General features: G+C 37.8%; 1 protein-coding gene across 2 annotated transcripts; it reads right to left on the reverse strand.

The window, feature by feature from the left end:
- Positions 1-8877: 8877 nt before the first annotated feature.
- Positions 8878-11820, reverse strand: LOC106452130 (nitrile-specifier protein 1). Of its 2 annotated transcripts, none has more exons than XM_013894154.3 (4): positions 11668-11820; positions 11372-11598; positions 10317-10577; positions 8878-10105 (listed from the first exon to the last, which is right to left on the reverse strand). In XM_013894154.3, exons 1-4 carry the CDS (start codon positions 11792-11794, stop codon positions 9029-9031), a joined length of 1692 nt encoding a protein of 563 aa, XP_013749608.2. In that variant the 5' UTR covers positions 11795-11820; the 3' UTR covers positions 8878-9028. The 2 variants fall into 2 exon arrangements, with proteins under 2 accessions (XP_013749608.2, XP_022552774.1); XM_022697053.2 differs by having other exon boundaries at positions 11372-11581; positions 11668-11772.
- Positions 11821-14749: the final 2929 nt, after the last annotated feature.

Below are 14749 nucleotides of genomic sequence, written 5' to 3' on the forward strand. Positions count from 1 at the left end.
ATCTTTCTAGATTTGTTTAATCCGATTTACTCTCAGTCACACACGACTAGAGACAGACCAATTTCTAATCTCACGAAACAGAAACAAGAGCTGCACCCAAGGTCACTCGTATTTCTTCAGCTATCAAGAACAAACCTCTTGCTATAGCTTTTTCAATCTCAAACGGCTAACATCGATCTACCCAAAGTAATAAGGTTAAATACCCTTAACACAATATCTTATTTTCCTAATATTGTGATAAGCCCAAATCTTCCAGATCTTCTTTACTTCACGCCAAAGTAATATCCTAGAACCAATGAGACACTGACACGTCATCATCTCATAACTGAATTGTAACAGCGAGTTACACATCCATCAACTCGTGTAACACCTCCTCTGTTTCACGATCAGCACAAGCTCCTTTTCCTGAGCTTACATTCTCCCCCTTTTTATCTGAATGTAACAACCTAAGCATCCTGCACTGAAACAACCACACAGAACAAATATCCAAGACCATGGAGATAACTAGAATATTCAAACTACTAATCATGAGCTGAAAACCACATCCTTAAATAAGTTGCAAATACGGTTCATAGGAAGCACAGCCGATACACATAGTCTAAGTCTTAGATGTCACAAGATATATAACATCAACAACAAATGTCAAATGAAATTTAGATGTGACACAGTCATTATTCAGAGACGCCTCAATCCTCTTCCTCGTCTTCATCATCTCCATCCTCCTTCTCGTCTTCATCAAACTCAGGATGAGGGACATATTGCACATAATCTCCTCCTGCTTAGTTGCGCATTAAGATAAAAACATCTTTGTTAGAAAAGCAGCAGGTAAAGATATAAAAGCTGTACAACTCCCTTACTCCTCAGGCGGACTCGAATGGCTTTGAGGCTAGCAACGGTGCGATTGATGTCTTCTTCAAGACTGGCAGCACTTGAATCTGCTCCAGACCCTCGACCAGCCATAATGTCCTTGACGACCAATTTTGGTGTTCCCGTGAATTCATCATTTAGAGTGTCAGGAGGTACAGTACGTTGAAAGAGAATGACCTGCTGAATCAAGGTAGGAAACATGATGCAACGGGTCTTCTCTGTCTTAGTGTTCCCCGCCATCGCCATAATTTGATCGTATACTAGTTTACCAATGTCGAATCCATCATGATGATGGAGCATGTAGACAAACCTGAGACGCTTCTGATTCATGGATGTGTAGTTCATGGTAGGAATCCAATTCGAGCACACGAGTTTGTACAGAACATGATTTGTAGCAGTGAGATACTTTGAGCTCATATTCTCCCATCGTCTTATTCTGCCGTCAGTGAGAAAACCACAAACTTCATCAATGCTTTCATCCATCCAATTGGGATCTTCTTCAAATCCAGGAATGCAGTACAGAGAATTGATCAGACTCGGAGAGAAATCAACAAGAGAGCCTCTGACATACGCAGCTACACCATCGTTTCGTTCCTCAGCCTCAGGGAGATTAGCAATGAATTCTCTTACCACGTTCGGCTGATAGGGATCGATATCAGTGAGGGTGTGAATCAAACCTGCTCCAGTCACAATTCTTCTGACATCAGAGAGATTATCGTCCGCGAGAGAGATAGACTGCTGAGGAATGAATTTCCGGCCTCGGAAGTCTTTGTACCGCTCAGTCGCCGCCATTGAGAAGAACTTTCCAGTCATTGACATCCTTTGTGGTCGCATAAGCTCTGGATAGAACTGAGCTTTAGTTTGATAAACATTCCGACTCTCCGCATATCTCTGTTCTTTGGAGCGATTTTCAGGAGTATCAGCTGCAACCGGAGCTTCATCGGGGTTGTCGTTGGAGGATTCCTCATCAGAGAGAAACTCAACTTCCGGCTGAATGTGCTTAGGCGGAGGCGCAGTATCACCAGCTGAAACACGACGGCGAATCCGCTTTCGCGAGGATGAACACGATCCAGAAGGGATGTTAGAAGTGTTCATCGGAGCTGTCTCGGAGACACATGGCGGATCGGACTCAACATTCTTCAGCTTCGAGAGCTGCGAGCTTCTTCTTGTTGGTTGCATGTCGCGGATGAGAGAGATCGAGTGCGCCGGCGAGAGAGAGAGAGAGTGTGACACTTGAGATCTGCTGAATCATTCAAGCCACAAGTAACAACCCTAAGCTCACTCACAAGACCCGTTAGAAAACAAAAAAATAGGCCCAAAATATATGACCCAGAACTAATGAATGAAGAACTTAAAATCAAACCGTTGTTGTTTTTTTTTTTTAATTTAAAAAAAACTATGTACCAACATCACTTACGTTTGTGAGAGAGAGAGTTTGTGAGAATGATAATCACGTCCTTGTGAGCAGTACAGCACGCAAAAGAAACCGTATCTATAACAATCCGCCAGAAGACATACTCAAGGATGCCTTTAGCGTCCAGAAGAAAGCTACAGAGATTACTTCCCACTCGCACTAAGTCACCAAAAAGTTTTAATAGAAATCAGTGAGACCAGCCCAAGTCTGTAGCTATTTCTCAGCCGAGTAGCTGTCACAGACATGATTCTACCACACAACTCACTCACACCTTAGCTCCTACAGCACAATCATTTGTATGGTCTGGAAACACAGGGTAGACATCTTGTGGGTCTGTCTCTCCAACTCGACAGACATAGTAAACATATTTTCTTTTATCAGAGTCTGTTTATCAACCCAAGTGAGTGAGACAGTTGTCAATACTAGAGACTAAGTGGGGCAACACCTCGCTCCAGGCTGAGCTATCTCGAAGAGTTGACATCAACCCTGCCCAGTCCGGACAGTGATCGAAATCAGAGTCTGAATGTTGTGTCATCCAGCTCCAAAACGAGTATACATCATTCCAGGCCTTTCCCTTTTTTTTTTTTTTTTGATTTTCTTTGCATTGCATGAGATATGATATTCTCCTTCTGCCTATTTTCACTCAGTCTCTGCTGTGTTTCCTCATTCAATTCAGACAGTGATCAATGCTCATACCAAAAATTTTGCATCATCCTGGTCCAAGATGAGTGTCTTTCACCAGCGAATCAAGTGACTGTACTATTGAGAAGATAGGTGGAGTAAGCTGCACAATCGAACTTGTTGGCTCAAGGTTTTGGGATTGTGGTGACATATCGACAAGCAGTAACACATATATACAGCAGCTCTCCTCTTCTTACATGACTTATTCAGAGATTCACAATCCCTAAGGCCTTTCGAAGGCCTAGGAACGTGTTATAGTCCAGAGGTTTGGTGAATAGATCAGCCAGTTGTCTTTCCGTTGGTACATGCTCCAGGATCACGATTTTCATCTCAACCAACTCTCTCACAAAGTGATGTCAAATGTCAACATGTTTGGTACGTGAATGCTGAACCGGATTTTTAGACAAATTTATAGCACTCATATTATCACAATGAACTAGCATAGGGTCAGAGATGATACCATAATCCACGAGCATTTGGCGCATCCACTGTAATTGAGTGCAACAACTCCCTAGGGCGATATACTCAACCTCGGCGGTTGATAGAGAGACACAGTTCTGCTTCTTGCTATGCCAGGCTACCAAGTTGTTTCCAAGGAAGAAACATCCACCAGATGTACTATGTCTGTCGTCCAAGCATCCTACCTAGTCAGCATCACAGAAACCTGCAAGATTCACGTTAGTTTCAAAGGTATAATGTAGACCAAAATACAACGTCCCTTTAACATATTTGATAATGCGTTTGACAGCATTCATATGTGATTCCTTTGGAGAGGTTTGATATCGTGCACAAATACCTACGCTGAGACATAGATCTGGTCGACTCGCAGTAAGGTACAGCAGACTGCCTATCATGGCCCTATAGAGTTTTTCATCGACCGGTTTCCCATCAGCATTTCGCGACAGCTTTGTAGTTGTGCTCATCGGAGTACTGGTTGTCTTACTCGTCTGCATCCCAAATCTCTTAACAAGATTTTTCGCATATGTGCTTTGTGATACCGTGATTCCGTCATCAAGCTGCTTGACTTGAAGTCCAAGAAAATAGCTTAGCTCACCCACCATACTCATTTCGAACTCCTTGGTCATAGTTCTTACAAACTCATCAACCATGGACTGAGAGGTTCCTCCGAATATGATATCATCAACATAGACTTGAATGATAAGTATGTCTTTTCCATTCTCACTAATAAACAAAGTTTTATCAACTCCTCCTCTTTGAAACCCAGCCTGAGTCAGGAACTCAGTCAGTCGGTCATACCAGGCTCGGGGAGCCTATTTAAGCCCATACAGTGCCTTCTTGAGTTTGTAGACATGATCAGGAAAGTGAGGGTCCTCGAACCCTTTAGGCTGTGTGACATAGACTTATTCCTGTAACACACCATTCAGGAATGCACTTTTCACATCCATTTGATATAGCTTAATCTTCAGATTGCATGCTATTCCGAACAAAAGTCTGATCGACTCTAGTCGTGCAACTGGAGCAAATGTCTCATCAAAGTCTACACCTTCGATTTGTGTGTAGCCTTGTCCTACAAGTCTGGATTTGTTTCTGACCACGTTCCCATTTTCATCAGTCTTATTCTTGTGGATCCATTTAGTGCCAATGATGTTGACCCCATCAGGTCGTGGAACTAGTTCCGATACCTGTAACCGATCAAACTGCTAAAGCTCCAGATGCATAGACTCTGTCCAAAACTAATCATTTAGTGCTTCCTGGAGAGTTTTAGGTTCAATCAAGGATACAAAGCACTCGAGTTCGTTCATCTCAACTATGAAGCACGCAAGCTTGACCATTTCCTTGAAGTCAATCTCCTCTTTTTTTGTGACTCTCTCGTCAAATACTCCACCAATCACATCAGGAGCAGAGTGATTCTTATGCACTTTAGCTTTATCCAGATCAACACGCTGTTCCCTGGTCTGATCATCCTCTCCTTCTGACTCGTCTTTGATTTTTACCTCAGAGGATGATGAAGCTGGCTGTGTGACACACTCAATTTTCCGAGTTACTCGTGCTTGATAGAATCCGACACTGTCATCAAACACAACATTTACATTATCTCCAATGAACTTGGTGCATTGATTGAACACTCTGTATGCTGAGCTATTTGTTGAAATATCCTAGAAACATCCCAACGTCACTCTTTGCATCAAACTTCCCGAGATGTTCTTTATCATTCAAGATGTAGCACAGACAACCAAAGACGTGCATATGACTGAGGTTTGGCGTCTTTCCCTTGAACACTTCATACGGAGTAGTTTTTGTGTTAGGCTTGACATACACGCGATTTATCACATAACATGCAGTGGCTATAGCCTCTGCCGAAAAACCGGATGGTACACTGTTTCCGCAAAGCATGGCTCTAGCCATCTCTTGCAGTGTCCTGTTTTTTCTTTCCACTACTCCATTCTGTTGAGGAGTTCTGGGAGCTGCATAATTATGTTGGATTTCTTGACTGTGACAGAATTTATCAAATTCTTCATTTTGAAACTCTCCTCCATGATCACTCTTGATCTGCACTATGCCGCATTTTTCCTGTTTGAGTTGCAAAGCCGGAATGCGGAAACTTTCCAATGCATCAGATTTGTTCCTCAGGAAGTCTACCCAAGTGTATCTGGAGAAGTCATCTACAAGAATAAAGATGTATCTTTTTCTAGAAATGCTGTTTGCCGTGATTGGTCTCATAAGATCCATATGCACCAGCTTCAGTATTCCCTTGGATCTGATCTCAGAAATCTGCTTGTGCTGAACCTTAACCTATTTTCCCTGACAGCAACCTCCACTCACATTGTCAGTTCGTTTCTCTAGTTCTAGAACTCCTCTGACAACCTCAGCATTGACCAGTCGGGTCAGACCATTAGTATTCATGTTATCGAGTTTTTTGTGCCAAAGATCCAACTTAGACTCTTTAGCCGAGTAGCACAAATGTGATGGCTTCCACATGTAACAGTTGTTTCCAGATCGCACACCGCATAGAACCACATTCCCTTTAGTATCGACAGCTCGACATTCTTTGCTATTGAAGATAACCTCCAATCCCTCATCACACAGTTGGCTGACACTGATGAGGTTTGCCTTAAGACCGTCCACATAGAAGACATTAATGAGTCTAGGTAAGACAGCCTTGTTCAGTTCCCCCCACTCCTCGTATCTTTCCTTGACCACCATCACCGAAGGTCATTTTGCCTCCTTTGATAAACTCGAGCTTCTCAAAGAAATCTTGATTTCCTGTCATATGTTTTGAGCAACCACTGTCAAAGTACCAAGGAGTATCAAACTGTAGGTTGGAATCAGAACTTGGGCATGCAACGTTGCTCACTAACTCAGTTTCAGTGGACAGAGTTGCAAGGTTGCAGATGATAGGTTGTTCTGCATCAGTGCGTAGTTCATTCTTCTCACTGTGTGAGACAGTCGAGGCTCTCTGCTTGTAGTTCAGGTACAGATCTCGCTTAGCTATCCAAACATGAACATACAAGGATGGTTCCATAAAGCAAAGATTCATTCTCCAGGCTCGTTGATACTGATTTCGTCGGAAGTAGCAGAATCTGACGCTATGACCACGCTTTCCGCAGAAGTGGCATCCATTTCCTCGTTGCATAGTAGTAGTCTTCTTCATGTTTCCACTTTTCTGATTATCAGTCTGAACCTTTGTTGATATTTGGGTTTCTTTTTCTTTCGAACTGCCTTTCACAAATACAGTTTCTTCAGCAGATTTGGATGCAGAGCCTTGAAAACCCAAACCCCAACTGCTGCTAGGACACTGACCGATGGTGAGAAGATGATCCAGAGTTGTTGTGCCAGTAGTAAGCATTCTTACTTTCTTGAGATTTACAGCGAGTTGATTTTCAAGTAATTTTCTCTTGTCCATCGCCTTGATCAGTAGATCATTCAGATGATTTACCTTCAGCTTAAACTGCTTCTGCACCCTTTCATGTTCTGTCATCGCTCTCTTTAGGGACAGCATCTCTTGGTCTGAGTTCTTTAGGATTGATAATTCAGCACTTTGATTCGATGGTTTCTCCAATTCCAAGATATTCACCTGAGCTTTTAGCATGGCCTTATCTTTCAGTAGTTGCAGGTTCTCATGGCTGAGTTCAGCAAATTTGTCGAACAGAGACTTGTATTCTGTTTCAAGGTCGTTGTTGAGATCATCTTCATCCTCTTCTACGACTGAATCCAGCTTTGGTTCTTCTCCCTTACAGACAAGTGCCATAAAGTTTAGATGTAGCTCATCTCCATCGCTGTCACTCTCTGAGTCTGTATCACTGAAACACATGAGTGACTTGTCCTTTTTCAGATTAATAGGACATTCACATAGAGTGTGACCAAAACCCTTGCAGTCAATAGACTTCAGTTATTTTCGTTTAGTTAGCGGACACTCATTGCGATAATGCCCATAGCCTTCACACTCATGACACTGGAACTCCTTCTTCTTCGAGTTCTTCGATCTGAGTCGTTCCTCTGAAATCGTGAGTTGGATCGATTCCCTCCTTTCTCCACTCGCTTGATGAACTTGTTGAAGTTTCGAGCCATTAGTCCCAAGTTCTCTTCAATCTTTGTGACTCGATCCTGTTCTTTAGAGTCAGCTACAAATGCGATGCTTTTTTGAGAGTTTGCGGTTCGATTAGTTTTCTCCAGATCATGAAATTTCAAGATACCAGACAACTGATCAAACTTCATCTCATCAGTGTTAACGGCTATATCCAGTACAGCCTTGTAAGCTTCGAATCGTGGAGGTAGGCATCTTAACAGTTTTTTCACCAAATCCTTCTCATCATATTTCTTTCCAAGAACTGAAGCTTCGCTAGCAAGTTCATTGATCTTTGAAATGAATCCGTCAATCGGTTCATCATCCGTCATGCGAAGGTTTTCAAACTTTGAGGCTAAGTGATCAATCCTTGTTCTCCGTACGCTAGTATTCCCTTCAAAGTGATTGGTCAAAATATATCATGCCTCTTTAGCAGACTCACAGCCTTGGATGATTTTGAACTGGTCCAGATCCACCGAAGAGAAGATCGTAGTGAGAGCTTTAGAGTTGAACTTTGATGCTGCCTTCTCTTGATCAGTCCACCTATCCTTCGGCTTTAGGGCCAAATTTTTGTCATCGGTCATCATTGTAGGAACATACCAACCTTCCTCTACTGCGGTCCATGCATCCTCATCAATTCCTTTGATCAACTGTCGCATCCTTGCCTTCCAATGACCGAAGTTGCAACTGTCCAGCATGATAGGTTTATAAATCCCAAATAGTTCCTTCATGGTGTCCATGAAAACCACGGGATCTCAACCTGTTAGTAGTATATGATACCACAGAGGTTTCCTGCTCTGATACCAAATGAAAGTTCAGAGACTACCAGTTATAGGAACAAAAACACAAGATACCAAGAACGCTTTCTTGTATATTAGAAATCTGTTAAACAATCTTCCTAGATCTGTTTAATCCGAATTACTCTCAGTCACACACGACTAGAGACGGACCAATTTCTAATCTCACGAAACAGAAATACGAGCTGCACCCAAGGTCACTCGTATTTCTTCAGCTATCAAGAACAAACCTCTTGCTCTAGCTTTTTCAATCTCAAACGGCTAACATCGGTCTACCCAAAGTAATAAGGTTAAATACCCTTAACACAATATCTTATTTTCCTAATATTGTGATAAGCCCAAATCTTCCAGAACTTCTTTGCTTCACGCCAAAGTAATATCCTGGAACAAATGAGACATTGACAAGTCATCGTCTCATAACTGAATTGTAACAGCGAGTTACACATCCATCAACTCGTGTAACACCTCCTCTGTTTCACGATCATCACAAGCTCCTTTTCCTGAGCTTACACATCCATCATTGTTCACTGAATTAAAAGCTAAAGCTAATGCTATGTGTTCTTAATTTGGCTCTTTTTTACCTGGTGCTTCCGTTGAAGAAAACAAGCAGTTTATTGATTTAAGAGATGAAACATAACAAACATTCATAGAAGATTAATAAAGCTGATGAAGGATCATATGGTATCACGACCCTTCCTTATTGAATCACACAAACAATCACAAACGGTAACGATCAAACGGCATTTAAGCAGAGTTAAACTCATAAAAGAAGAGATCTTCAAAACGGTCATTGGTCTGAGCTTTGCCACCATGCATCAGGAGCCCTTTCTTACCATTAATTGTTGCACTCGTGGAAGCTGTCCATCCCCTGATCTCCGGAGTCTCCTGCTTCTCTTCTTTCTTTTTATTGTGGCCTCCAAAAGGGTTTCCGATCGAAACATCTACATCTAATAGGATTGGGATCCCAAGATGTATTGATAGTCCTGATGACCCACTCGTTGTCCCCTCCACCTCCTTCTCTTCACCTAACTTATCCAACCTCTCCCACTTCAACGTCTCTGTATCCAACGCAAATGTCCCATCCATCAATTGTCCCGGACCCACGTGAGCTTGTGGATCCATCGCTACCTCACCTCCAAATACAACAATGTGTTTCCCAACAACCGCACTAGCAAAAACGCTCCTCGCGGAAGGCTTCTCACCAAATGTTTCCACTTGTGTCCACTTGTCTTCAACCGGGTCATAGTAATGAACATCATCTATTTCACATCCGTTGAATCCATAGACCACCCAAACCTTCCCGTGCACTACTTCGAGGCCGGCTCCTCCTCTTATGCTAAATGATTCCCCTGGGGTCGCACACTGCTTCCACTTCTTATCAACGATGTTGTAGGAGTCTAGGGTCTTGAGCCGCTCCGTAGCACTCACTCCACCGAAAACATAAATGTTTTTATCATCGGCTGCCATAGAGTGGAAGCTACGAGGAGTGGGTCCTTCTTCGACCGGAGTTAGCAGTTTCCACACGTTTTTGGTCGTATCATAAGAGTAGAAACCGTTGTATTTGCGGTCCGCGTCTCGGCCACCAAAGACATAGAGGGTTTTTCCAACTGACACCATTCGGACACCTAAGCAGGAGAGGTGTGGAATGTCTCCCGTGGCTGGAGCGATGGACCATTTCCCGGTCTTGAGGTCAAAGACGTAAAGGTCTTTGTCAATAGGCACATTTGGTGTGAACTCGCCTCCAAAGGAGTAAATCTTGTTTCCTACTTGTGCTATGGCATGTGAGCATCTTAGCCCTGGGGCCTTTCCTTTTTGCTCCACCTTAAAAGTTACTATGATTTGTTAATTAACACATTTAAAAAAAGATTTACAATCTGATTTATGATTACAAGATTTACTCATCTTTTAATTAATTCAAGTCTACTTTTAGTTAGATATATACGTTTAACCACTACTATGTTTTCACAAGATCACATATATCTATGTTAAAAAGGAAAATCGTTTTTTTTATGTCGATCTAAGAGATTTTTACCTTTGTCCAGTTTCCAAGCGAATCAAGAGTGGATGAGAAAGAAACATAGGCTCCAAGGGCGTGTAGACCATTGGTCGAACGCCCGTGAAACCCAACGATTTTCCCACCTTGGAGAACAAACTTTACCCCCGGACTGGTCTCGATGTGCTTATTGGTTTTGCCTTTGTAAGTCTCGAACTTAAGAGCCACGATGGTTTCTTGAGTTACTGTCTCACGGAAAGCTTCTACGTAAATGATGTAGTCGTCGACATCAACCACAAACTACATATAAAAAAAATACAGCTTTCAGTACGAAACCAATATTGAACAAAATATATATTTTTTTCAACCTAATATAATTATATAACTAGATTTTGACCCGCGCAACATTAGTGGTATATATTTTTAACGTTAATCATATAATTAAATGTTTATATAACTATTTCAAATACAATAATTTTATAATATACATGTTATAATTAATCAATTGTTTAAAACCGTATGTATTTTCACTTCTTATTATATATTTATCTTATTGTATTTGCATTTAGTTATTAAGCAAATTAATATATTCATGAGAAAACATATTTGAAAATGATTTTGTATTTAATTTATGCTAAATTCTGACCCTTGTTTCAAAGCTGTATTTCTTTTTACTAATATTTTTTATACTTATTCATTTTAGATAATATATTATTGTATATACAAAAGTCTAAGATATGTTAATTTTTAGAAATGTATTATATGGTTTGCTAATTTTAAGTTGTTCTATCATCATATTATATTTTTAAATTTTGTTTTCATAAATATAAATTATTTATTTTAAAAATATAATATGATGATAGAACAAATTAAAACAGATTTGTAAGAATTTTAAAATAAATATATTTATATTTAAAATAAAAGATATCAAAATATATTCTGATTAAAGTATTTTAAAGACTCTATGTATTATTAGTCTTAATAAAATATATTTAATAAGATTTCTAAGTGATGATCCAAATTAAAAAAAAAAAATTATATATGAAAGAAGTCATGACTTCTATTTTAATATATAAGATATATATTATTAGTACCTCCTCAACTTCTTGTGTTTTTTCTCCATGTTCATCTCCAATAACCACTTCAGAACCATCGACATACTCAAACTTGAGGAAGGATATACAATCCTGGCCTTGCCCTACATATACTTTTCTAACATTTTCGTGAACGCCATCATCCCATACATTTCCTTTCTTACCACCCTTTGCTTCCAGCTTTAGGACCATCTCTTTTGCTTGCGCTTTCTTACAAATATTACAACCTGTAGTTACGAAAGTCATACAAAAACAATAATATGGGGTAGAGGGAGAGAGATGTTGAGAGAACTGACCTGAGAATAATTTAATTATTGGTGCAGTGATCCAATATTGGGAAATTGCATGGTATTTATCGACCCATGGGAAGTAAACATCGACGAATTTCTTCATGTATTTTATATCTCGCGATACACGAGACATTAAATAATAAATGAACCGCGATACACGAGACATTAAATAATAAATGAACCCATGTGAGTACACGTTGACATACCGCAAGTAGTGGGATCGGAATATATTTTCACTAAACCAAATACAAGCCAACTCATCTAGTTTCCTTATTAGTTATACAAGGAGCATCGCCAGAGGAATGATCTAGGACTGTTAAATATGGTAAAACCGAACCGTACCGAACCGAACCGAACCAAAATAGACAATATGGTTTGATTTTGGTATATACCATATAAACCGAATGGATATAATTTTATAAAAACCGTAGGATTTGGATATGGTTTGGTATATAACCGATTAAACCGAATAAACCGAATAAAACCGATTAAAAGTAGAAACATGTAAATATGTATCTATTTTATAACAATACATGAAAATCTATTTGTTATATAAGTTAAATTTGTGTTAATAACTATTACCATAATGTTATAGTAATAAAGAACCGTATATAATTTGTAAAACACTTGAACTATAATTAAATAACAATACATCTTATTTTCTAAGTCTTTTTTTTATCTTTTTGCTTTATTTTAGTATTCACTAAATTAATATGAAAATGATAAATTTGATGGAAAATAATTAATGGAAAATTTTCACAACTTTTTTCTTATCTATAAACAAACAGAGTTTCGTGTTCAATCGAAAAAACATGACTTTAATGAACACTAAATATGGAAGAGTGAAAAAACTTTTCTTTCATGTTTCTGTTTTGTTTCATATTTTTATTTTCAAAATTTCAGGTTCTGATTTTAAATATAGATTTGATGATTTTATTTGATGGTAGAAGCATTTTTACGTTTTTGTTCATTTATTTGAACATGTAATATATTTTTAATAAATGACTGTGTTGACAATATGACTCTAAAATTTATTTTATATGATCTCAAACTAAATAATTATGTTTTTTGGTATAAAACCGAAGAAACCGAAAACCGACGGTATATAAACCAAACCGAACCGAAGTAAATATGGATTTAGAATGGTAGTTATATTTTACTAACCAAAATACCAAAAACCGAAAAAAACCCAACCTAAACCGAACCGATATCCGGATCGAACACCCCTAGAATGATCAGAGCTAATTTCATGGCAAATTCTATTAATGAATGAACTCATGTGAGTACACGTTGACATACCGCAAGTAGTGGGATCGGAATATATTTTCACTAAACCAAATACAAGCCAACTCATCTAGTTTCCTTATTAGTTATACAAGGAGCATTGCCAGAGGAATGATCAGAGCTAATTTCGTGGCAAATGGGCTATTGATGAAATACAATAAAACTCCTAATTTTATACTTGATACATGAATACAGATGATAATTTTTCGGACATGAGTCAAATATCATTTTTTTCTTAACTACTATGATTTTTTGAACAATTCTTAACTACTATGATGTATTTATAGTTTTGCAGTTTCGTTGAGAATATATTCCGTTGTAATATTCTTATTCATATGTTCATGAAATATACTAATATAGGCATTATATTTCCTTAGAATTTATTTTTATTATATATTCCATGACAAAAATATTTTTTTATAATACTTACAAATCTACCATATAATATATGAGAAATTTGTTAAAAACAATTATATCACTTTAAAAAGTTGCATTACTTCTGAAAATGTGATTAAATATATTATTAGGGATGAGATATTATTGATCAAAAAAAGAATGGGGATGAGATATTAAAAAATTCCAAAATATCCAAATCATAAAATCTTGTTTTAAATAATGTTAATCACGATGAATATATTGCTTTCAAAAAAGAGGATATATTTTAATAACTGTTTAAAATATTATTAGTTTATAATATTATATTTTAAGTGATCAAGCTTAAAACTTAACATTTTAATCAAGTTATTTAAAAAATTAATATATAATTATAATATATGAACTGTCCATCTTAATGTAGCCACGCGATTATGCCCTTCAATTTTAAAACCGGAACCAGTCGGTTTCGATTGGATTATGTCAAGTGGAAGTCAGTTTCTTATGTGTGGCTCTCACGTAGGGGTGTTCAATCCGGATATCGGTTCGGTTTCGGTTCGGTTTTTTTGGTTTTTTGGTTTTTCGGTTAGTAAAATATAACTACCATTCTAAATCCATATTTACTTCGGTTCGGTTCGGTTTATATACCGTCGGTTTTTGGTTTATTCGGTTTTATACCAAAAAACATAATTCTTTATTTAGGGATCATATTATATTAATTTTAGAGTCTTGTTGTCAACACATTCATTTATTAAAAAATATTATAAGTTTAAATAAAAGAACAAAAATAAAAAATGTTTCTATCATCTAATAAAATAATCAAATCTATAATTAAAATCAAAGCTCAAAATTTTGGTAATAAAAATAAAAGACAAAAAATAAAACAGAAGCACGAAGCACGAAGCACAAAAAATAAGTTATTATATTCTTTCATATTTAGCATTCATCAAAGTCATGTTTCTTCTATTAAACACGAAACTCTATTCGTTTATAGATAAAAAAAATTGTGAAGAATTTCCACTAATTGTTATCATCAAATTTATAATCTTTATTTCAATTTAGTCAATGCTAAATTAAAGCAAAAAGATCAAAAGAAGACTAAGAAAATAAGAAGCATGTTTGCGATGAATTGTTATTTAATTATAGTTCAAGTGTTTTACAAATCAGGATTATTTTATTACTGTAAAAAATATGGTAATAGTTATTAGCAAAAAAATTAACTTATGATTTTCATACGTTGTTATAAAATATATACATATTTACATGTTTCTATTTTTTGATCGGTTTTATTCGGTTTATTCGGTTTTATCGGTTATATACCAAACCATATCCAAATCCTACGGTTTTTTAAAAATCATATCCATTCGGTTTGTATGGTATATACCAAATCCAAACAATATTATCTATTTCGGTGTGGTTCAGTTCGGTACGG

This window comes from Brassica napus, chromosome C5 (genome assembly GCF_020379485.1).
Source record: "Brassica napus cultivar Da-Ae chromosome C5, Da-Ae, whole genome shotgun sequence".
Taxonomy (NCBI): domain Eukaryota; kingdom Viridiplantae; phylum Streptophyta; class Magnoliopsida; order Brassicales; family Brassicaceae; genus Brassica; species Brassica napus.

Excerpts from the sequence above, each read along its gene's own strand:
- LOC106452130 (XM_013894154.3), bottom strand. The coding sequence starts at position 11,794 with ATGTCTCGTGTATCGCGAGATATAAAATACATGAAGAAATTCGTCGAT. Across the intron at positions 10,578-11,371 it reads AAACACAAGAAGTTGAGGAG|TTTGTGGTTGATGTCGACGA; the intron begins GTACTAATAATA and ends TTTTATATGTAG. Across the intron at positions 10,106-10,316 it reads CGCTTGGAAACTGGACAAAG|GTGGAGCAAAAAGGAAAGGC; the intron begins GTAAAAATCTCT and ends GTAACTTTTAAG.